General features: G+C 43.2%; 2 protein-coding genes across 8 annotated transcripts in view; one reads left to right on the top strand and one right to left on the bottom strand.

Annotated features, from left to right (window-relative positions):
- Positions 1–1416: 1416 nt before the first annotated feature.
- On the bottom strand, positions 1417–3449 carry TMEM69 (transmembrane protein 69). 2 transcript variants are annotated; one of them, XM_035537875.2, is made up of 3 exons: positions 3310–3449; positions 3091–3153; positions 1417–2470 (listed from the first exon to the last, which is right to left on the bottom strand). In XM_035537875.2, the coding sequence occupies exons 2-3, from the start codon at positions 3133–3135 to the stop codon at positions 1739–1741; spliced, it is 777 nt and encodes a 258-aa protein (XP_035393768.1). In that variant the 5' UTR covers positions 3136–3153; positions 3310–3449; the 3' UTR covers positions 1417–1738. The 2 variants fall into 2 exon arrangements, with proteins under 2 accessions (XP_035393768.1, XP_035393767.1); XM_035537874.2 differs by having other exon boundaries at positions 3262–3409.
- The window catches only part of GPBP1L1 (GC-rich promoter binding protein 1 like 1), a 33694-nt gene continuing 15300 nt past the window's right edge, over positions 3376–21769 (top strand). The window contains exons 1-4 of one of the 6 annotated variants that reach the window (XM_050712362.1): positions 7773–7839; positions 10830–10876; positions 19553–20454; positions 21238–21352. In XM_050712362.1, the coding sequence (XP_050568319.1) occupies positions 21293–21352 (60 nt within the window). In that variant the 5' untranslated portion in view covers positions 7773–7839; positions 10830–10876; positions 19553–20454; positions 21238–21292. Of the gene's footprint in view, positions 3495–3937; positions 4059–7772; positions 7840–10829; positions 10877–11107; positions 11162–19552; positions 21353–21769 lie in introns of those variants that run through there. The other 5 variants (XM_035537870.2, XM_035537871.2, XM_035537868.2 and 2 more) reach the window with 5 other exon arrangements.

Here is a 21769-nt window from a genome sequence, read left to right as displayed (position 1 = left end):
GGGAACTACATGTTCACTTCTCATCCCTTTCACTAAACTTTCTGGCTTAGAGCAGCTTGAGGGAATCTGCTGTTGGTATGAAGTTACCTTCTCCAGTTTTTATGGTCAGTTTTATGATGTTTCAGTGAGGCGTGGAAATCAGTTGATTATGGTCTCTGATACTCATCATGTCTTTCCCTGACTCAGGCCAAAGACAGTAAGTACTCTTGTCTGGATCCATTTAAAAAAAAATACTGTGTCTAAGTAAGAAAGAATAAAAGAACCGTTTTTATTCACAAACTCACTTTTACTTTGTTTACATTCGGAGAGCACCTAACTGTATTGCCAATTCAGGGATATGATGCTGTTAACATGTACAAGTCAACAGGGTATGCAAGTTAGATGCTCACATACCAAGCTGCTCTTTCAGCAACAAGAAGGCATCTCTATCTTGAGGATAGGCAGGTTTCTTAAACTGTTCCTTTGCAGAATGACAAATTTTAAGTTATGGTAGGTGATTCGTTCTTCATTGAACAGCTATGAAGAACGGTGTTCTAAGACAGCTATGAGGATTAACTAAATTGGTCCTAAGAGCATGTATGGATGTCACATTTCAGCTTTTTTCTCTTATCTTACACTGTACTTAATACTTAGGATAAAAAAGCTACAGTAAATAAATTCACAGAGGGTATATTTGGCTTCTGAGGTAGCTGAGGCTGGAAAAGGAAATGAGCATGACTGATGCTGTTGATTTTTCCCCTAAATGATGTTAGGAAGAGAATACGTCCCTGCAGTCTGTTTCAATAATCAGTCAATCACAAAGGGATCAGAGGGTACAATTCTATTTGTACCTGCCCAGGTTCCTCAAGTAAAACTGGAGTTGAGGAGGGAGGAGACACAAGCTTTTTTTCAATTGTATTGTCTGATCTCTTAGTGCTAGCAATAGAGTCCTTGTGTCATATCATACCAAGCATCATCTGACAGTAGGAATATGATAGTTCTTCATGACTCTGTGTGCAACTTCCTCACTTAAATAACCCTCAGTCCAAACAAAATCTAGGAACTAACCTTTTGTCTCTTGTGGAGCTTGAAAATAGTTTTCTAGCTGTCCCTACTAAATCACAGCATCTGAATGACATTTTAGGGGAATGCTGACCTTGACTTGCCACCGCAAACAAACCTTGCCTATGCCTTGCATATTCCTTCTTATCTGACTAGTGCTCAATCACACAGCATTTAAAACATCTCAGCTGAAATAAGGTAGAGAAGTTTTGCCTCTCTTTTCTTGCATTTCCACAAAATAGGAATTGAAAGCTTATGTATTTCTGCACAATTCCACTTCTTCAAATGCTAAATTTACTGCATTCATCTTGTTATTGTTTGGAACACATTTACGACTATATGGTTATTCTCCCTACCACAGAACATTAGCACATGTTATAGTTAAACCAGATACTTTAATCATTCAGAATAGAGCAGTTCATACCTGTATTACACGAATCTCCATATTAAATTCATATGACAGTGACATCTTACCTCATTCAAGAGTGATGCTTTGTTCTACAGGCAATAGCAGATTCATGCCTGCCTTGGAAGCGATCAGTATTTGCAATCCTTCCTTCCTAAATTTGCTATGAACTTACTTGCTTCAAAATAAGCATCTCAATGCCATTTTATGACATCTAAGCATAAGTCTTTATTTTCCCTGGACCTCAGTACAAATACCTTATTAGCAGATAAAGAGCTTTTTCCTCTTGCTTTATTGTTTTGGGTCCTGCCATTTATTTCTGCTGATAATTAGGTTCTTCTCTGAGTAAGCTTTCATTGCTACAGTAGCTAACAGTGATAACGCCGCCACCACTGTTGCCACTATTCTCAATCCTTTAAACCAAATAGGATAAGTAGGAAGAAGGGAAAGGTCATAATGTAGTGCTATCCCTAAGCCCATTACCAGCATTATTGCACCATCAGTGATATCTTTAAAAAGCAAGGCTTGCCAGGCAATTAGAGGAGGAACCATACTGTTAGCCAGGTTCATCCAGTCTGGCTTGGCTGGGCTGTTTTCCGGGACAGCAAACCCCCACCTCATTCCTCCTAGGAAAGAGACAATTACAGCACCGTAGGTAACCTGAGCGAACGCCAGCTCTGGGTAGTAGGTCCCCTGGACGACCATTGACAGCGGCACAGAAACAAACGGAATCAGCCCCGCCAGGCTTAAGTAAAGGGCTGGCTTTGGAGAATCCTTCAGTGATTTCATACTTTGTCGAAACAGGCCCAAGTCTTTGGTCTCAGATTCTTGGGGGGGCTTTTTCTTTAAGAGAGGAAGAGAGGTGTGAAAAGCCTGGAGCTTGACTGCATACACGGATGCTCTGTTGAGGCTTGGACATCTGGAGAGAAGACAAACATCTCTCTGCAGACAGAGGCTAGGAGAAGAGCAAGTTGTCTTTTTCTTTCCATGCTGTAGTAGGCTGGGGCCGGTTATCTTCTGGAGCTGCAATTATAAAATTTGTTCTGAACACCTTACAGTACACGCTTCCTGTCCTACAGTTAGAGTATATATGAAGTACTGTGCTGAGTAAGTAGTTTTTCTGCTCAGAGAACATGACTGATGCCCTTCTTCTTTGGCTTTCAAATGTTTTTTAATTTAACAGATCAAGCTGATACAGCTTTCACAACCTAGCTGAAAAAGAGCAGCTAGGCTCTCCAGTGAACAAGCAGACCTTACTCACTGTGAAAGGTGTATATATCCACTTATTCTTCCACCCACGCAAGCATTCTTTAAGCATTTTTAATTTAATGCGTCAGGCCTTCTCAGAAAATATGATTTCAGAAGTAGAACAATGTGACCCCAGAAAATTGCTACTATCCCTTCACTACTCTGTAACAATGATAATAATAGGAGAAAAGGAATTTAGACACCAAAGTTTTATTTTTAAGAAGTTAGCTTTGGCCAAAGCCATTCTGAAAATTAGGAATGTGCTTTAAACATGTAACTGTGATAAACATGTGACTACTCTAACTTATAAGTCACTTTTTTTCCCCCAATGCTCCAATCATGCACTTTGTTATTCTAGAGAAAAAGAGAGAGCAAAGAAAGCTCCAGAAACTTACTCTGAAGGGTGTGCGGAAGCAGCATCGTTGCACGAGGTGAAACATATTTGCTTTACTGAGACCCTAAAAGAGACAAGCACAGGTGATGGCCTGAAGCCGATGAGAAGCCGAGCTCATGCTGTCCCCGGTAAGGGCCCGGGCTGGTCTGTCACCCGCCTGCCGGCCCCTTACCGCGAGACGTTTCGGAGCAAACACCGCGGGCGCTCTCCCATCCCTCACCCGCCGCAGGACATCGCCTCAGGCCGCCACCACCACGGCTCCCAGGGCAGCCGCCGGATATCCTGCGGCCCGGGGCAGCGCTCCGTTGGGGCTCGGCCCCGGCCGGGAACGGGAACGGGGCGGTTCGTTCCGCCGGGCGGGGAAGGGCCCGGGCGTGCGTGGCAGCGGCCGAGGCGGGGAGCCCGGTACGTGCGGGGCCGGAGGCGGCCGGGCCCGCCCGGCGGGGCAGGGGGGAGGCGCGCGGCGGCTGCGGGCCGGGCCGGGCCGGGGCGGGCCGGGGGTCGGCCCCGTGAGGGGAGCAGCGAGCCGGGCCTCAGGCGGCGGCGGGGCCGGGCACAGCTCGGTGCGGCCGCGCTGCCCCGCGGCTCCCGGCGGGGAGGGAGGCGGAGGAGGGAGCGGGGCGGCTGCTGCTGCCCTGGCGGTGCCGACATTTTGTCAACACCCGCGGCGAGATGCGGCGGGCTGGGACTACAACCCCCGGCGTGCCCCGCGGGCGCGGGGTGGCGGCGCGCTGCCTTGTGGGTCTCGTAGTTTCCCGCTCGGTGCGGCGGGGGAGCGTTAGAAGCGCTCCGCGTGGCCGGCGGCGGAGCCGGGGGGTGGGCGTGTCCCTTCCGCCTCGTCGGCCCCGCCCCCCGCGCTCGCGAGCCCCGCCCCCTCCGGCCCCCGGCCGGGCAGGGCCGGGCAGCCATTTTGGGCAGAGCTTTGTTATGGTTCTGGGGCCGCAGCAGGCAGCGAGAGGGGCCCGGCCGGTGAGTGCGCCGCCAGCCCGACCCCCCCCTCCTCCCACCGCTCCCGGCTCCCCCTCGCACCCCCGGGCCCTTCCCCGAGCCCCGACCCGACCCCTCCGTACCCCCCAGCACCGCCTCGGAGCGGGCCGAGCTCGGCCTCCCGTGGGCCGGGCCCCCGTTGGCGGCGGGGAGCGGGGAGCGGGGCGGGCCGGTGGGGTTGGGGGGGGGGCTCCGGGCAGCGGGACCCCGCTGGGCTCCGTCCCCGAGCCCTCAGCGAGGGGCTCCCCGCCGGGCAGGGCCGCCCGGCCGGGCCGGGGCAGGGCCGAGGCTCCGTGGTTATTGTTTCCTGCTCGGCCGGAAAGTTTGCGGCGCCTGACACGTCCCCCCCCCCCTCCCGGCCGCGCTGAGGGGGTGGCTCCCGGCTGGCAGTAAGGGGGCTGCGGGGCCGGGGGGGGGGGGTAAAGTCCCCGCGGGGCCGGGCTCGGGGCTTCCTGCTGGGCGGAGCGCCCGGGGCTGCCGCTGTTTTGGTGGCGAGTTGGAAACGAAACTGGGCGAGCCGTGCTTCGGTGGGAGGGGGAGAGAAAGAGGGGGGGATCCTCGGGCTGTCCCCGGCCTTTCTGTAGGGCTGGTGGATGGGGTTTGCCGCCCCCCCCCCCCCCCCCATCCCCTCCCCCTTCTCCGGCTGCAAGCAGCCACCCGCGTGCTCTGGGCAGCCCGGGCCGGGTGTCCCCGGCTCGCTGCGGGCTGGGAAAGCCGTCAGGTGTCGGTGGGGCCCCTCGGGAGTGCGGCTCCAGGAGCCAGCAGCGAGCAGGAGGCGGCTTTTCTCGGCGTCCTCCGCCCGGAAAGTTATTTCTGGGAGCCTGGTGCGTGCTCGGGTAGCCTGAAGTCTTGGTGGTTTCATGTAAACAGCAGTGCTTGGGCTCGATCAGACCGGCTGTGCTCTCACCTGGCTTTTCAGACATTTATTTAAGGCTTTAAACTGAATTTGGTTTAATAACGAGCCACGTTGGAGCAACTTCAGCGGTTCTTGGCTGTCTGTATGAGCCGTGGGTTCTTAAACGGCTCTAGCCGAGCAGTCGCTGTTGAAATCCTTGTAAGCAATGGCAGAATCTTTTGAAAGCATTGCTGCAAAATCGTTTTATGTTAATACGACCAGGTAAGTCAGCGTTTCCTTCCCAGCCCCCAAGGTGTGAGTGACACAGGTGTTAGTAATGCTGATAATATTCTGGAAGGTTGGAAGTGGCTGAGTGAAGTATGTAAACAGCAGAGGGGGCGGGAGGCACGGAGGTGAGAAAACACCTGAGATAATTGAAGAGCCATCACAGATGAGTTTACCAGGGAGTTACATCGCTGCTGTAAAAATCTGAGATGTTTATGAAAAAGACTTGTGCAAATGTTACTTCGCGAGTGAATATATGGGTGGTATTTCAAGCGAAAGGTTCCCTGTGCTCGCATATTTGGAGTCTGGTATTTCAAACTTCCAGTCTCTGACTCAGGAAAGAAACAGGTGTAGAGCCCTGGAAAGAGGAAATAAAATTACTGAATTTAAGAAGAGTAGTTTTTCCTTTTGCATTAGTTCAGAGTATTTCTAGAGAAAACTACCATAAAATAACTTTTTAAAGTTTTATGTTTAGAATAGAAAAGCTTTAGGTGATACTTTCCTTATATTTTTTTTACAGCTATTTGTAAGGAAGCACAACCTCTGCATATTTTATACATCTGGTTTGTAGTCTTAATCCTATATGACACAGAAGTTTCCATTGCAGATATTATACTAGGACTTGAAGTGAAAATATGCAGGGAACAGATGGCATTAAAAAAAAAAAAGCCCCTTTTTGTTTCTACAAATGTCTCTGAAATAAGAAAGACGAGCAGAATGCAGATGTGATAAGTATCACAAGCCAAGTGCAAATGGACACTTTCTGAGTTACTAGAAAAAATACGTTACTTTGAGAACATTTTTGCAGGTTACGGTCACCTTGTCTAACAGATGTGAGTGCTTTGTACTTGGTGTTAGTGCCTCCTGACTTTCATGTTTTAAACTAGGAAATCAAGTCACTGAAGAAAAATAATCTTTGCTAGCATTTTTACAAAATGTTAGAAACATTTCAAGAACTGTGGATTTTTTTTTAATAGAGAAAAATATTGTGGTTGGATCTGTGAATTTTCTCAGTGTGGGATGTCAGTGAAATTCTTGTCTTCGCTAAAGAAAAAAAACTTTATTGAACAAAAACTATTGAATCGAGAGTTAGAAGTAGCTTTTTTAATTTAATGTTTTGTTACAGGATGTTTGAAGTTAGCTATGTAGCTGCTGAATTGGTTTGGTTGTGAAGAGTACTTCAGGGCATGCTTTATTCATTTGCCTGAGCAGATTGGAAAAGAGCTGGTTATGTTAAGCAGAGCTAAAACATAAAGCACCTCTCTTCAGCAGAACGCTGCTGCTTCTTGCATGGGTACAGCTTTTTCTTACGGCTTTGTAAAAAACACAAACGCGGGACGATTGTTGCTGTAACTTAAACAGAGCAAGGTCATAGTTACTGAATCCTGCAGTTGGTGAAGCAATCTGTGTGGCAGGGAGTTTCTTTGGGATTTTTTTTAATTTATTCATTTGGAATTCATGGCTTTCTTGATGAGGCAGGGGTGGTTTCGGTTTTGCTCTGCTGACACAGCAGTGTAAGTAGCTGGGCCAGTGTCACTTCTGTAGTGACCAGGATACCAGCTTGGTAGTACGTGCCTTTCATTTCCGTAAGGGCAGTGGAAGCGCGGGTTCTCTTTACTTGTCAGATTTGATGAAAGGCAGCGAAGTTGGCAGAAACGTGGTTCTGCTCAGAATCCTTCACGAATGCCAGGATGTTGTTTAACTTGTGTTCTGCAAGGTGGCGTGTTCCTGTTAAAATGTGCCAAACTTCAATGAGTTATTGTATGGTCAGGAGATAAATTTACATTTTTGGGAGTGGATTTAGATAGAGACTGATAGCGGCTAAGCGCCCACCATCCCATGCATGTGTGTGCGAACAGTGTGCAGACCTAAAAAATTTAGGTTGAGTCAAGGCCATTAGCATAACAGCAAGCAGGAAGGGAAGTCTGTCGGTTAAATTAATCATATATACTAGCAATCGGACTGTGTTACCCTAAATTGGAATTTTTTGATTAAAGCGTACTTAACTTTTTTCAGTTCCTGCCATCTCTAGCTGGGCTTCAAAAGTGCGTGGCAAAGAGAAGAATTTTAATACTTCTTAGACCTTTCTGTAATTAGGCAGCAAAAAGACTTTGTAAAATGTTGGTGTATGCAGTTCCCTAAAATGACTAATCTGAAATAGTTACACTCCCAAGGTCTGGCTTAACAAAAATCCTTTGAACCAGTGCATCCAGACATAACTGAGGTTTTATACAGTAAATGATGATCAAAACCTTTTTTTTTTTTTTTTTTTTTGCAGTGTATGACCCCGTGTCTCTGGGGCTGTTGTACACTAGGGGGCTCACCCGGAGCTACCGAAGTTCTAGGACTTAGGGTTGTTCCAGCAAAAATGCTAGCATATTTTTCTTTTTTTTTTTCTTGTTTCTCTCCTTGAATCATGTGATCCCTTCAAATTTGGGGGTTTTGTAGCCTTATCTTCCACCTTAAAAGAAGCATCTCAGCTTCATGGTGTGATGTTGGTGGCTCTCAATAAGCGAAGGTATGTGCACCTAGCGTGTGTTTATGATGTTGCCTTTAATTAATGTCCTTGGTTTTAGGAAGAAGTGAAGTATTTTGAATGAACTTCCCATGGAAATCTATTTCCAGCATCTGTTCTGTGTTCAGGTAGGCAGTGTCGGGGGGGGATAATGGTGTGGCCAAGAAAGACTGACAGGGGACAGAGGCTTAGCGTGGCACAGGCTGCGTTCCTGGATCGCTGTGACTCTCATGGCGTAGTTGCAGCATACAGAGCATGTGACAGTGACCATTGTGCTCTGGAACTTTGTCATCCTTCATGTGTGATGAGCAACTCTCCTGTAAATAAAGGGCTGAGCCTGCCGTGGAGGTGTATGGTGTTACGATGGGCACGGAGATTATTGTTCTCCACAAAGTTGCTGGTGCACTTATGGCAAAGCTTACAACAGGTCTCCAGCCTCTCAGCAGAAAGGAGCGTTTTGCCATTGTGTTCCAGTGCCCCGTCCATCATCGAGGGATTAATCAGTATTCACATGAGGTGGTCTGAAAAGGCCTTTGATGCTAGTCTTTAAAAGCTCGGTGGGGCAACTCTGTTACCCTGCAAATGTTGAATTTATTATGATCTTCACTTTTTGTACTGGAAGACCTTCCTCTACTTTGAACTCAGTTTAAGCAGAGAAAAAGGTTAAAAATGACTTAAACATCTTCAGATTGGCTGGGCCTGTTGGAGTGTGTCTTACAGCATTTAGGGAACCGAGAGCCTGCAGGGGAAAAGTTGCAGAGTACTGAAAAGCAGTGAGTAGCGCATCCACTCGCGACGTTTAGAAAAAGGCAGGGCTTGGGTATGTTCAGCTTATCCTCCTCACAGAGGGACAAAAGAAGAGCGTGCACATCAATCAGAGTCTCTCCTGGGTCACAAAATGTTTGGTGTTTTCACTTCTGTGTGTTGAGATAATACTCTTACTAAACACACGGATTGTATGCTCTTGACAAGTTCAAGAAGTGGTCTGAAATCAATACAAGGCATTTTAGTGTAGATGGGGTTCGGATTGCGTTTAGGAATATTACCTTACACAGAATTAACCGCTGGCTAGGCAGCGGTCCTGTGAGAGTATCTAGGGGTTGTAGTGCTTCCTAAATCGTCATGAATCAGCAGCACCGCTGTCGTGAAAATTCACTTGTCGTACTGGAATATGTAAAAGAGTTGTAAATATGGTAATGAAGCAGTTTTCCCGTTCTGCTGGGGAATGGTTGATCTCCAGCTGAAAGTGTCTTGTTCAGTTTGCGATATTGTCGTGCTCTGAGTAAGTTATGGCTAGGTAAAAAGGTCTGTAAAGAAGATAAGGTCTGGAAAGATATCCCCTGCGCGAAGGTTGAAAAATGAGATTGTTTAGCTCTGGAATGGTTTTGTATAACTTGCGTTTCATCAGACGCTAGCAAGTAAGCTATAAAACAGCTTAAAGTTACCTGCAGGTGCAAGTGGGAGCCAGCTCTGACATCCTGGCACTGTCTGCAAGCTGTCAGGCTAGGTAGCTGGGTCACATTAGTTTTTATCATCTTCAGTACTTTGAACCTAAAAGCTTATAGCTTCAGCAATAAAATTGGAGCGTTTGTGCCATTTTTTGTTTGTTTTTGGAAAATGTGGCTACGTTTGATCCCAGAATGTGCTGTTAACGTGCTTTTTCTGCTGCCAAGCAGTGCTAGGATATGGGGTGGTCTGTGGGGCTTTCCCAGCTTCCCCTAAAAAAACTATTAGGATCACCTTTAAGTCAGGGAACAATGAAGTCCTGACCTGGAGAAAGATGTTTTCAAAGGTAGCTGCAGAGAGAGGTTCGGCAGCTTGCCCTACCCGTGGTGAATAGGACAAGCAGCTGGGGGCAGAAATGGCAACCGGAGATATTTAGGTTAGGCATTGGGTGCGGGGACAGGCTTTCAAACCGTAAGAATAACCAAAACAGATCGTAAAGATACACTCGGAGAGTGCTGATACAGTAATCTTTCATGATTTACAGCTCCCCAAAATATGCCAGTGGAGGTATGAATACCTGCATAATGGATTCCAGCCCACTGATAACAAACTTGGTTTTCTGATACTTACTGAGACATTTCAGGATCAATTTTTGGACCTCTGCAGACTGAAGATGACTGTACAAATTCTTTTGGGGGATGTTGCTTAATTTATTTTCAGTCATCTGATGGGAGAGGGTAGAACTAAGGTCTTTTAAACCTCAGGAGAAGGGGATGATCTATGAAACCTCTCAAGTTTTTTTTTCCAGATGTTTTCCTAGTATTCCCTAGTTTATTGTAGGACACTAGGACAGGGGAATGACATTGTTTAACTCTTAACTTGCATGCTGTACCTGCAGCGTACCAAGACAGTAATTCTCTGCAATATCTAAAGACAAAGCTCAAACCCATTGGGCAATGTGTTGTCCATAACTCCTTGATTTATTTTGCTGAACGTCTCTCAGAGCTTCACTGCCTAGATCATAGAGCTCCAGCAAAGCAGCCCGAACATCCTAAAAGGATCTCTCTGCCAGCTGCAGCAAATCATCTCATCACAAGGTTAGGGATCACTCGTTCTCCTTTTTTGTTTTGGAGGCCAAGACCAAACAAATGGAATATTTATTCATGCGATTTATTGTAGATGTGTAGGCCTTGTTTTAAACTGGACTGTTTTCAATGACATTTTTGCATCGATGTTTGATATTTTCTTTATTAGAGTGCTGAAAATGTTAAGCTAGTGGAAGGAAAAATGATAGCCGAGTGTAAACTTCACAAACTGTAACGCAGGTGTTGTACACATGCTGGGAGGTGCTGAGTGAACGTGTCTTTGTCATGTCGTAGTCACAGATGAATAAATATTGGATTTCTTCATATTGTCCTGGACTTGAGGTAAAATTGCTTGGCAGTAATCCAAACGGAGGGAGGGGTGGAGATGGTATGATTAGTCCCGCAGTCTTGGGCAGGAAGTAACGATAGCTGGAATGTACTGCCCGGCCCGCTTGGTAGTACTGGCCTTGTAGGGCTGGGGTAATGGTATTGAGGGGAAGGAGTACTGTAATTTTGTTTGGGAGAATGGCCTTTTACTTCTGGATGTCCTTCTCTGCTTGTTTTGTTGACTCTTTTTTCTTTTTCAGTTTGCAAGTGACATGCCTTCTTTTCTTATCCTTCATCTGGAATGCAGGTTGTACTTCTCTGTACTGGATATATAGCCTATTTTGCCTTGAAACAAATGTTTGGTATAGCCTGGTTGTATTTAATAATCTTTAACGAAGGAAATAAGTTTTTCTCAGGTCTGAAATGGATATATTTAAATGTAAATGTTCTGTAGTAGTAATAACAGCACTGATAAAATACTGGGTTGTAAAAGTACTGGCTTTCCTTGAGTGGGAAACGCTCATCCATTTTTTTTAAGGTACAGGAGAACTTCGTTTCGTTTCTGCTTACAGCCTCCATCTCTGGAAGACAGGTAGGCAGGAGGTATGCGGTGTGCAGCAGGGATAAGCCAGTAATTACATACTTGCCATTCTTTCCTTATGATGGGGAACATTATCCTGGTGCATGCTGCTAAGAGGTAGAAGTGACTTGGGTCAGGAAGGCTTTGGGCAGGCCACGCAGATGTGCTTGCTGTTCTTTGCTATTTCACTTGATCTGTTGCGAGGTTTGGGGGGGATGGTGGTACCTTTAGAGGCAGCAATGACAAGGCGTTGTGCTTCGTAAGGTTCAGGGCAGAGCCCTGCCTTGACCTCGCATACTTCACAAAGCTCTGTAGATCAAAGTGCACCACAGAATAGATTTTTGATTCTGTTCTCTTGAAGAGCTAAACAGGTCTTTGGAATTGATTAAAACTAGCAGAATACCTTCTCCAGGTTTTAAAATACCTCACTTCACAAAGTGCTAAAACTGCTGGAAAGTTCAGAACATTGTTCACATTTAAACACTATTTAATGCCCTTTAAATTAAGGGGGGCGGGGCGTTATTTCTTATCAGTAGTGCCAATGTATACGCTTGCTTAATAGAGGTGTATGCAATACCTGGCATCCTGTTCCTTGCAGTAGGGGACAGCAGTGAGCAGGTCTTAGTATTTGAAGTGAATACTACAGTTCTCTAACAAACTACCACGGACTGCTAAGGGGGCATTGGAAGGCAGTAGACTGAAGTGGCACAGGAGAGGTCTGTAAGGGATGATGCTATTGTCAGTGGCTGTATGGTATCAAAGCTCCAGGAGTAACTGTTTGTAGGCACGGTATCTAGACAGTCCTGTGCTCTACCATTCTGTGCTTACAAGATGTTGAATCTTCTAGTTCTCGCATGTTTAACATAGCGCTATCTTTGTGCTCGGAGTAAACTCTTCAAAACCCACCGGAATGATTCAGTTGCAAACGCCAAGCTGCAAGTTCACACTTGCTCACTGAGGGTCTGAGCCTTATCTTACACAGGCTATTGTCAAGGTTCCCCAGAAGCCAGCTTTTCCAAAATGTGTGTTGGGCTTTTGTGCAAAATATAACTTGCTTTCACAGCTGAGCTTGCAAGCTCTGTCCTAGAAATCTCTTTTTCTCTGTGATTTGGTTGTGGTACTCCTGTATGTCCTTGTGTCTTGGGTTGTTGTGAAGAAAGAAAGAAAACATCTCCTTTCGCCAGACCTCACTGTGTTCTAAAATATCTGTAAGTATTCACAAGACCAGGTCGTTAAAGGCTTTACAAGGTATGTGGTTGGATGTGTGTAACTTTGAGGGAGGTAGGATTTGGTCAGTGTGACCTTCGAGAAATGGGAAGCAAGCAGGTAAATGGAGAGGGTGTTTGTCAAACAGTACTGCACAGGGCACCGGGGGAGGACTGTCAGTACAGCAGAGTTTGAGGGTATAGCTATGGCCATGTGGACCTTTCTTAACCTGGTTTCACTTTGCTAAAGTTAGCCATCTGATTTGCAGAAGTGGTCAGACACATAACAGTTGATGATTTTCCCCCATCCCTTACCTGCTACTCTGCAAAAACTTTTGCAGGGACAAGCTTCTGGCGTGTTTTCATCTGGGAGCGTATGCATCTGCAGTGTTGTTTCTAGAACACAAAACAGTTTTGATGATTCTGCAGGATGGATTAATTTGCTTTAACGTGAAAAATAAGGTGTTAATCTTTCAGTAATCATTTTCACAAAAACCTTTAATGCCTGCGTGTACTCAGGAAGATTTCTTCAATACAGAATTAACATTTTAATTCATCATTTAGTGTTTTAATGGGCTCGTACTTCCATAATTCTATAAAATCCAGTTTGAGTGCTGGGCATTTTTAGATGTTAGATTTTTTCAGCAGCCAGATGCAATTCAAACAACACTTTTCACAGTATTTTTAATTAATACAACTGTCATTTGTATTTGAGTAACCTGTTGGGGGTCTAGCTATGATAGAATAGGGACAAGTAGCAGGGGCAGATCAGTGTTAGAGTTACTCTGGCACACGCCACCTCGGGCTTGTGAGCACTACCTGTCGTACGTGTCCTTCTGGAACATCCACATTTGTCCTCTGAAAACACAGCCGGATTTCAGTAGTGAGACAGACTGAAGGTGTGTCTAGACAAGTGTATTAATGGATACTGAGAGCAAAATGAAAGAAAGTTTGTTTTGCAGATACTTTATGTAGGTGAACCTGCCATTATCTGCAGATAAATGATCTCAACTTGAGAAGACTCAGCTCAACAGTTGTTATGACAACTATTGAACTGGTAATGCTGCAGTTGTCTTTTATAGGAAGGCCTAATAATATATGCGAGGTTGAATCAAGATTTTTAATCACGTTATTCTAAAAGGGCTATGTGCACAAATATGATTATCCTATTAAATAAAATGTTTCTCATAATACCAAGCCGTGTTCTGGGGTTGGTTTTTTGGTTTGGTTTTGTTTGTATTTTTTTGTGGGGGGAACAGGATAATGAAATGTCATGTTTTTTTGATATGCTTAAGGAAATCAGAAGCATGCTTTGGACTCCTCCTAGGTTGGGCTGCAGGCTGTGACTCGCTCTTTCTGTGCATGTACTGCATGAATCAAGACCTGTCATATTCTGGTGAAAACATAGGGAATTAATTCTTTGCCATGAACTAGCATACACCTGTTAAATGACACTCCACTCTGCAGAACAGCAAAGTAGAAAGCTCTGTTGTGTGTGTTCAGGCATATCTGCTTGATTTAAAAACGAAAAGAGCTGCACAGAAAGAAAAGTGATGAGGGAAGTAAATTCTGTTCTGCCTTATGCGCCCATTAAATTGTTCACTAATTTTTCTGAATGCTTTTGCAACCCAGCTGACATCTGATCTTTAGGAATATTGCTGAAACCCCAGTTGAGTTTATAAAGATGGCCAGTTAGAAAAACAAATCTTTACTTTTAAGTAAACATGTTCTAGTTAGAGAAATACATAGAAATGCAGCAAAGTGAACAGGAATTGTGGCAGGGATTGACAGATCCTGTCTGACCTTCTGTAGTGCTGTTTGCTGGATTGATAAATGTATAATGAAGGGTAAACGTTTAATTTTACCCTGTTTTTCAGCAGAGGCTCCAAGGCTTTGATTTGCTGCTGCAAGAGAGGAGAAATGGAATTAGGGGCTGTAATTAATAGGATTCTTTGTAGATAGCAGCATTGAAGGGGGACCAGAGGAGGTTCGCAGGGAACACGGAGGCAGAAAAAACATCCAATCAAACTTGTCTGTTTTGGAAATGTGTGCTGAAACATTTAGTGTGAGCAAAGGTTCGAAGCACTGATTCAGGGCATCCCTGTTCAGAGGGTGCGCACTAGGATGGTACGGTGCAGCAGGACGCCTCGTGTCTGTCCAGCCACTTGGGGCTGCTCTTGCTTCCCAGCGGGCAATTATTTTGTGGGCCAAGGCACACATGGAAGCAGAAGTAATAGGAACAACAACGCTGCTGATCAGGCTGATTTGTGCATTTTCTTTGGGTTTTAGGAACATCATCCATTTCCGATTAGCTTGTTCCTTCTGTCTTACGTTCTGGTTGGTATAGGTCGTGGCGTAACCTCCTTGGTTCATGCTGCCAGGTATATATGGAAGGCTCAGCTTGAGAATCAAAGCTTCAGAAACTCTCTGGTATCCAGATTAACTCTGGTCACACCCGTGTTAGGAGTGAAGTGAAAGTTAACAGAAGGATTAAAACAACTGGACATCTATAATGAACAGTAACACAGCAAGAACACTTTATGAATGGTGTATTAGAGGAAGTTTTTGACCTTGATGTGTGTTTCCTTACCGTAATCTGTGTCGCTTTTAAATTGAGTATGCCTGTATGTTCCTTCCATTTTCATGTTAAGCTTCTAATATTTATTTAGACAAATACACAGTGAAATTTTGTTATATAAAAAGCATCTGATAACGTTCACTGATTTTGGACTACAGTGGTAGTAGTTTTATAGCAACAAAAGCAGGAGAAGATGTTATGAAAAAAACAGATGAAACACTTTAAACGCAACAAGTGAAAATAGATCACTTAAATGGTTTTTAAAAAGATTAATTAAAACTTAGCAAGCAGAAGCCAAGTGCTAATACAGAGTTAAATATTTTATGTTCTTATATTACTTGTCAGAAATTTCTGACTTATGATCAATGAAAGAATATTTTGGAGTGGTTGATAGACAACCTTTTTTCTTCACTAAAGCTTATTACAGCAGGTTTAATTGTTCTGAAAAAAGGTATGGCTTTATAAAGTGTCTCATTTAGTGATATTCTCATTTTCTGCTTTGTATTTGCAGAAATAATTCAAAATTGAACACCAAGAGAGAATAAGAATGGATTAAATTTGCAATGACGAGCACCTTTGTTTGATTTTTTTGCTTGGAACTGGGAGTGGCTACCGGGGATGATCTTTGGCCTTGCTGTTTTCCATAGTGAAGCAATTGAAGACCAGATTGGCTGAACCATAAGTGCAGTATGGGAAGGTTTGGGAGCTCAGCCTTCAGAGTTTGTGTTTGTTCCACGCACGTGTTCACGTGTGTGATCAAAGAGAGGCAGACCCATACGTACTGTGAGGAATCTTTGCTGTATTCATTACTGAATAGTTGGCAAAGGTCATTTCAATTCTGCGTGTAATCAAAAAGAGAAACAATATTAGATATTAGGAAGAAAGGATAAAAAATGCAGAATTTTGCCAGCGTATAAATCCTAGATCTTGAACATTTTATGCGGTTTTGGTGACCCGTATATAAAAGATACGGTAAAGGTTAGTGGGGATGATTAGAGATGTTCAGAAAGTTTCCACAAGTAGTCTGACTTAGCTTGGAATACAAATGGCTTGATGAGTATGTATATCATATATAAATTCATAAGTGTGAAAAAGTGAATGTTGTGGTCAGGCACTTTGATAACACAAGAGAGCATCCAGTTGAACTGAGAGTGACGTTTTTATCGCCTCAAACTGAAATTTACACAAAGTACAAGGAAACTCTGTCTCATCTCATTTGGGAGACAAAAATGTATACATGTGTTTAAAATATAAAGCAATTCAACAAATTGGCCCTGGCCGATAATTAACTATAATACAAACTGCCTTAAAATTCTGCAGAACTCAGAAAGTATGCTCTAACCTCTGTTGCTATTCATGCTTGTCCTTGCACTTCTTTCTTAAGAATTTACTGTAAGTTGCTATCAGAGAATGTTATTGATAGACTTCGGGTCTTGCCCATTATTATTTTGTGATATAGCTGATGTCAGTTATATGGTAGGTTATAAAAAGTGGTCTGTTGGCCAGGGTTCAGCGTGGGTGAGGAGGCTGTGAAATCTAGCATATGGGCTAGTCCTAGAGACGAAAATGTTTCAAGAGTAGTATTTACAGCAAGTTTTTGTTTTAACAAAAAGAAAACATTGCGTTTTAATGTCATATACCTTATTCTTTTAGTGATATTACATGTAAAGGAAGATGAGTGACGAGCAGTTAGTTGGAATAAGGAGCCATCTACAGGCTGTTATTGGCATACAGCTGTCAGGATGTTGCTTATGCCAGAAAATACAATTTTGGAAGGGCTCAAGACACAACCTTGAAGTTTCTATCTGAAGCATGTCTTCTGTGTGCTACTTGAAGAGAAATGGGTGGAGATTAAGCATCTTGCTTTAATCTGCAGCAACTTCTATGCAGATTTTCTTAAGCCTCCCAGTAACTGCAACATCCACAAGTGAGATCGTTTCAGAGTAAAAGTTATATCTAAAGTATAGAAGTATCAAAACACTTGATAAAAGGTTTGAGAAGATGTGGAGGTTATTCCTTTAGCAAGTGTCAAGTTTTCTGATTGAGCAGTGCTTGTCGGTGGGAACATGAGCATGAGGTTTGTAAATGTAGACAGCAGCCCGAAGTACCGTGTCTACAAGTTGCGCCAGGCTGTCTACGTGCTTGTTGAGATGTTGCTCCTTAATGAACTGCCCTGGTCACTGATAATCCCAAGGATATCAAAATAGCAGGTTAAGAGGCCTGAATCTTCTACATTGGTGGTGGGAATTTTGCATTGGAGTTTCACCGTGGGTTTGACTGTGCTGAGATATAAAAACATAAGTTTTGCTAAGTGCTGATAGGCTTTCCTTTTCCATTTCTGAAAAGCAATGGAAACCTTTTTGTGAAGGGGAACCTGGGTATTGTACTTGTATGGTGGTTTTATTTTTGTTGTGTATTTTGACCTACTTCTTACTTCAAAATTGCAATTCTGTGGTGTTCATTTATTTAGGTACCTTTAAATGCAGGAGACGGTTCTGTGTGAGTTTTGCTCTGTTTTGGTCCCGTCTTTCAGTTCAGTGTGAATCATTCCTGAGGTTCATTAAATCAACATCTTAATGATACAACTTTCCTCTGTCAGTAGTTTGACAGAGCTTAATTGCTCTGCAGTTTGTTCTGAAAAGCATATTTATTCAGAGGGCGAAGTGATTAATCTTATTTAAATACATCCAACTCTGCATTGCCCGTGTCCCTCTTTTCTTCTGCTTACTACTGAAATGTTTGGTAGCAGCCTCAGAAGGTCACATCTGAAGGAGCTCTGTACCTGTGTTGAGTTCAGCGTGGTAGGAGAATTGTTTTGTCTGCAGCAGGTGTTTCACACATCCGCATACGCACTGAAAAATGACCCATTAATGTAATGTCCTGAGAGGTTAGCACTTCTGTTGTTGGCAGTGTTGTGACACTTACTAGCTCGTGGTATTAGATGCGATGTTCAGAAAGCTTCCAGGTCAGCGTTGCGTGTGGCCACACATAATCTGTTCTTTCTTCATCTCTGCTGGTACTCTGTAGGGGTTGTGAGGCTTCTTGTTTCCATTCTGCTTCCAGAAACGTGATCATGGCTCACATCTTAAGTGTCAAAATCTTTCCCTTCTCCAAACTCTCCTACACAACAGTAACATCTATTTCCAGAAAGAAAAAATGATAGGGTGAGGATAAAAAGGTGATGATTCTTACAGTATCACCTGTGTATGTTTATTTTGAGCTTCTATCAAACCAGTCTTAAACTTGCACCAAAAAAAAAGCATGCTTAGCAGAGTAAAGAGTGGCATAACGAGTGCAAGGAAAACCAAAATTGTTCAAAGAACGGAACCACATCCAAACAAGGAAAACAAGCTCTGACAAATGAAACATAAAGGCATATAAGGCATGCCTGAAGGGATCCTGAGAAATGTCTGATGGCATAAAAACAGCAATAGAACCTCTCAGATGTTTCAGGAGCAGTAAACCTATCAGAGTTGGCTGGGTTTGATAAGATGGTTGGAGGATCAAGAGACCACAGCAGGAAAAAGCATTTTTTGTTGGTGGTGATATTTTCGATGGAGCAACTCAGGGAATTTCCCAGTCTGGAGGCTCACCTTACAAAGAAGTTGGATTGCCTCAAACTGATGTTTAGAGATTCAGAATAATCAATAGTAAAAAATTGCTAGTGCCATGTAGCATTCAGTAAAAAATATTAAAGGAACTTGTACACAAGATTTCAGAATGACTGCGGTGTCAGCCTTGGTGGCAGAGGAGCGGGAGATGGTGAACATGCGCCTCGGTTTTGACAACAGGAAACCAAAGGCAGGGCTTTAATAAATAATTAAAAATATATATATATTTTACTTAGGGGCAATACTGGGATTGTTGTGGGACTCCTCTGTACAAGTGTCATATTATTGCTCAGTTGTGATTAAGCAGTGTTAAGATTAATAAGAAGGGAAAAAAGCTTTAGTGTTTTGATGTGTTCTGTTAGAAATTTGCAGTCTGTCCATATCTTGAACCTTGCCTACCATCGCAAAAGGGTTGAGTTCAAAGATGTGGAGAAAGATGACAAGGATTAGTTAGATTACGGAATAGCATCTGTTCAAGGGAGCAAGAGCAGGCTAGCTTTTCGGCTTTGGAAGAAGAATGACTGGACATAATGCTGTGTGTGACATGGAGAGGATGAGTTGGACCTGAGTATCCATTCCTTCTGCTATTTAGAAAGAGGCCAGATGGATCTCTAGTCTTAGCCAATACATCCATTCTTCACAGTTCTCACAGATGTTGGTTTTGCTTCTTTAGACTTTCTGGCAAGGCACTGTTATAAAAGGGATTTTATTAAATAAATTGATAGTTTGTGAGACTGACTTTGAGATTGGACCAAGGTTTTCTATCCTGTCTTAGCACTTGTGTCCTCTTGAGGCATCCAAGACAAAGAGTATGGGTAAAGGGATTTACCTTTTAGGTGATTTAGTTTTATATGGCTAGATGATTTCAGTTTGGGTTGTGATTGGAGATCAAATAGCTTTTACACTAGCACTACAGCTGCTCTGTTCCTCCTTCTGTTTTTCTCTCATCACACTTTGTCATGTTTCTGTTACTTGTATTGATGGTGTTTTGTTGTGTTTTTTTTTATAGTGACTACAGTTCCTGTCTTACCTCTTTGATGGAAGAGGACTATGACCCAGAAGTGAACTTCCCACTGTAGAACAAGAAGCTGTTGTGGAATAATTTGTTTCCTTTTAAAAGCAGTACCCAGTCTACAAAAAAATAGAGTAGAAGAGATTATTTTTACACCTGGCATTTTTCAGTTCTTGTGACCTATGTTTCAGCATGTAAATGGTGAAAAACGGGGATATAAACATTTGTGCCTGCTTTTGAGCTTTACATCAAGTAGTGCTTAGTTCTGTGGAGCATTAACCAAGCTACGTGAAGTCCAGAGTATATCCTGACATTCATTTTTCAAAAAAAAAATATATATACCTTTTTTTTTTTTAGAAAATTTATCTGAGAAAAATGAAGATTATCTTTTAGGAGCACTTGATCAGATGCTTCTTGTTTAGATCTCAGCATTTGGGGCAAACATTTTTCTATAACGTGGTCCTTTTTGTAGAGTGTTCAGATTGATCTGCAGACCATGAACTATCCAGCAGAGTTGGGTGTATCTGTTCAGTATTAATGATGGTGTGGTTCTGAATGTTGTCATACAGACCTGGCAAACCTTTTTCTAATGTAAAAGCTGACTTCTGTAGTACCACGACTAGAGGATATTTAATGAGGTGAACGTGGTCGTGGCTTTTTTTAAATACAAATTACCTTCTTAGGTATTTTTTTGTAGTGAGAGTGCAAAAAGAGGTTAAAATGAGCAGCTGAGGGGGTGAAGGGCACAGTTGGCACGAAGTGCGGCCTCTCGTGCTCTGCTTCGAGACGCACTATTGCCTCAAGGCTGGCCTGACGGTATACTGGGGAAGAAAGGAACCAGAAGCTCAGTGAAGCAGAGAAGAAAGTGAGGACATTGGACTGCAGAGGCCAAACTCTGGGTGAGTGATCATATGTACTTTTTTTCCTTGCCTATGCAGTATTGACTTTTTCAGCTTTAATTCAGCCATGAACAAATAAAGCAAAATGGAAAGCTGAAGAATCTTCCACAAAAAGGCAGAATTCCATTATACAGAGCAGTAATGGAATTCTTACCGCCTTGACTAGTGGAAATTGCTGTGACAAGTTGAAAAGAACAATTCAGTTTCATGTTCCTCAGTGAGACATCTGCTGGTCTTCAGTTGAACTTGCATTAAGATACAGGTTTTTCAACCAGCTTGTGGTCTTTAAGTTGAGGGGTGCAGGAACTGGCATATGGTTGTCTTTCAGGTCTCTGATCTGCTCGTAGTGTCTCAATATCATCATTGGTTTGGTCATATTTAATTTACAACCTCTGGAATAAAATCTGCGGTGGTCGCTCCTTTGTAGATTATGAAACAAAGAGCAGTGAAGGAATGTACCCCAAATTCTGGCATGTCTTAGTTCGGTGCATTGTATGGCTTATGTGTGCTTTTTGTTCTGTTCTTTTTTCCATCTCCAGGCCTGTCCTATCATGAATTTCATAGGTGTGTTTTTAGAATGGAATTGTAAATGGAAGCTAACTGGGAATGTTTAAGTTACTACCTGTTCTGGTCAGAGGAATAAAGCAGGAAAAAATAATGTTAGTGTAAACAACTACAGTGCTTTTTCCCCTCCTGATAATATAGACCAGGCTTTGGGAATTAATTTGTATGATTATTTCAGTTTGGAAAAGATAAGTCAGGGAATGGTCTTTTCATTTACAGATCCTGGCCATGAGGTTTGATGCCTCATTTTATTGAAGGGAGACACTGGACCTAAATGGCGCAGCATGACTTTGTTCCTGCCTGGCTTAACTTCTCAACACCACAGTCAACCAAGGTAACTAATACAGATCACTTGTTCTTACAGCTATGACAGTTTTAAAAGGGCAAAAAATTGCCCCAGTGTTTTTTTGAACTTCAAATATTTCATTTTAACTTTTGGTGTTTTTAAGAAAGGCTTTTGGAAACATAAAGGTAAAAATCATTTTTGTTGTTTTTGTTTCAACAAATTCCTCTTTTATTTCAGAGGAGGAAAGATCTGTTGCATTCAGACATAAAAGTAGTTCAGTGTATTTATGCTGAGACTTGAATGGAATCCCAAATAGAAAATAATTAAAGAAGTGTCCCCTAATCTGGGGGTCAAGTCTTGAGCTGCCACTTACAACTCAGGATATAATTCTTCGGTTTTCATTTATGAAAATAATATGGCCTTTGCTGTGTAGTACATTGATAAAGCCCTTGGTCTCTAATTCCA

This window comes from Cygnus atratus, chromosome 8, assembly GCF_013377495.2.
Source record: "Cygnus atratus isolate AKBS03 ecotype Queensland, Australia chromosome 8, CAtr_DNAZoo_HiC_assembly, whole genome shotgun sequence".
Taxonomy (NCBI): domain Eukaryota; kingdom Metazoa; phylum Chordata; class Aves; order Anseriformes; family Anatidae; genus Cygnus; species Cygnus atratus.
The sequence above is the reverse complement of the archived record's forward strand: the minus strand, read 5'-3'. Positions and strand labels throughout refer to the sequence as shown.

Excerpts from the sequence above, each read along its gene's own strand:
- TMEM69 (XM_035537875.2), bottom strand. The coding sequence starts at position 3,135 with ATGTTTCACCTCGTGCAACGATGCTGCTTCCGCACACCCTTCAGA. Across the intron at positions 2,471-3,090 it reads GCTTCCGCACACCCTTCAGA|CTCCAGAAGATAACCGGCCC; the intron begins GTAAGTTTCTGG and ends TTATAATTGCAG.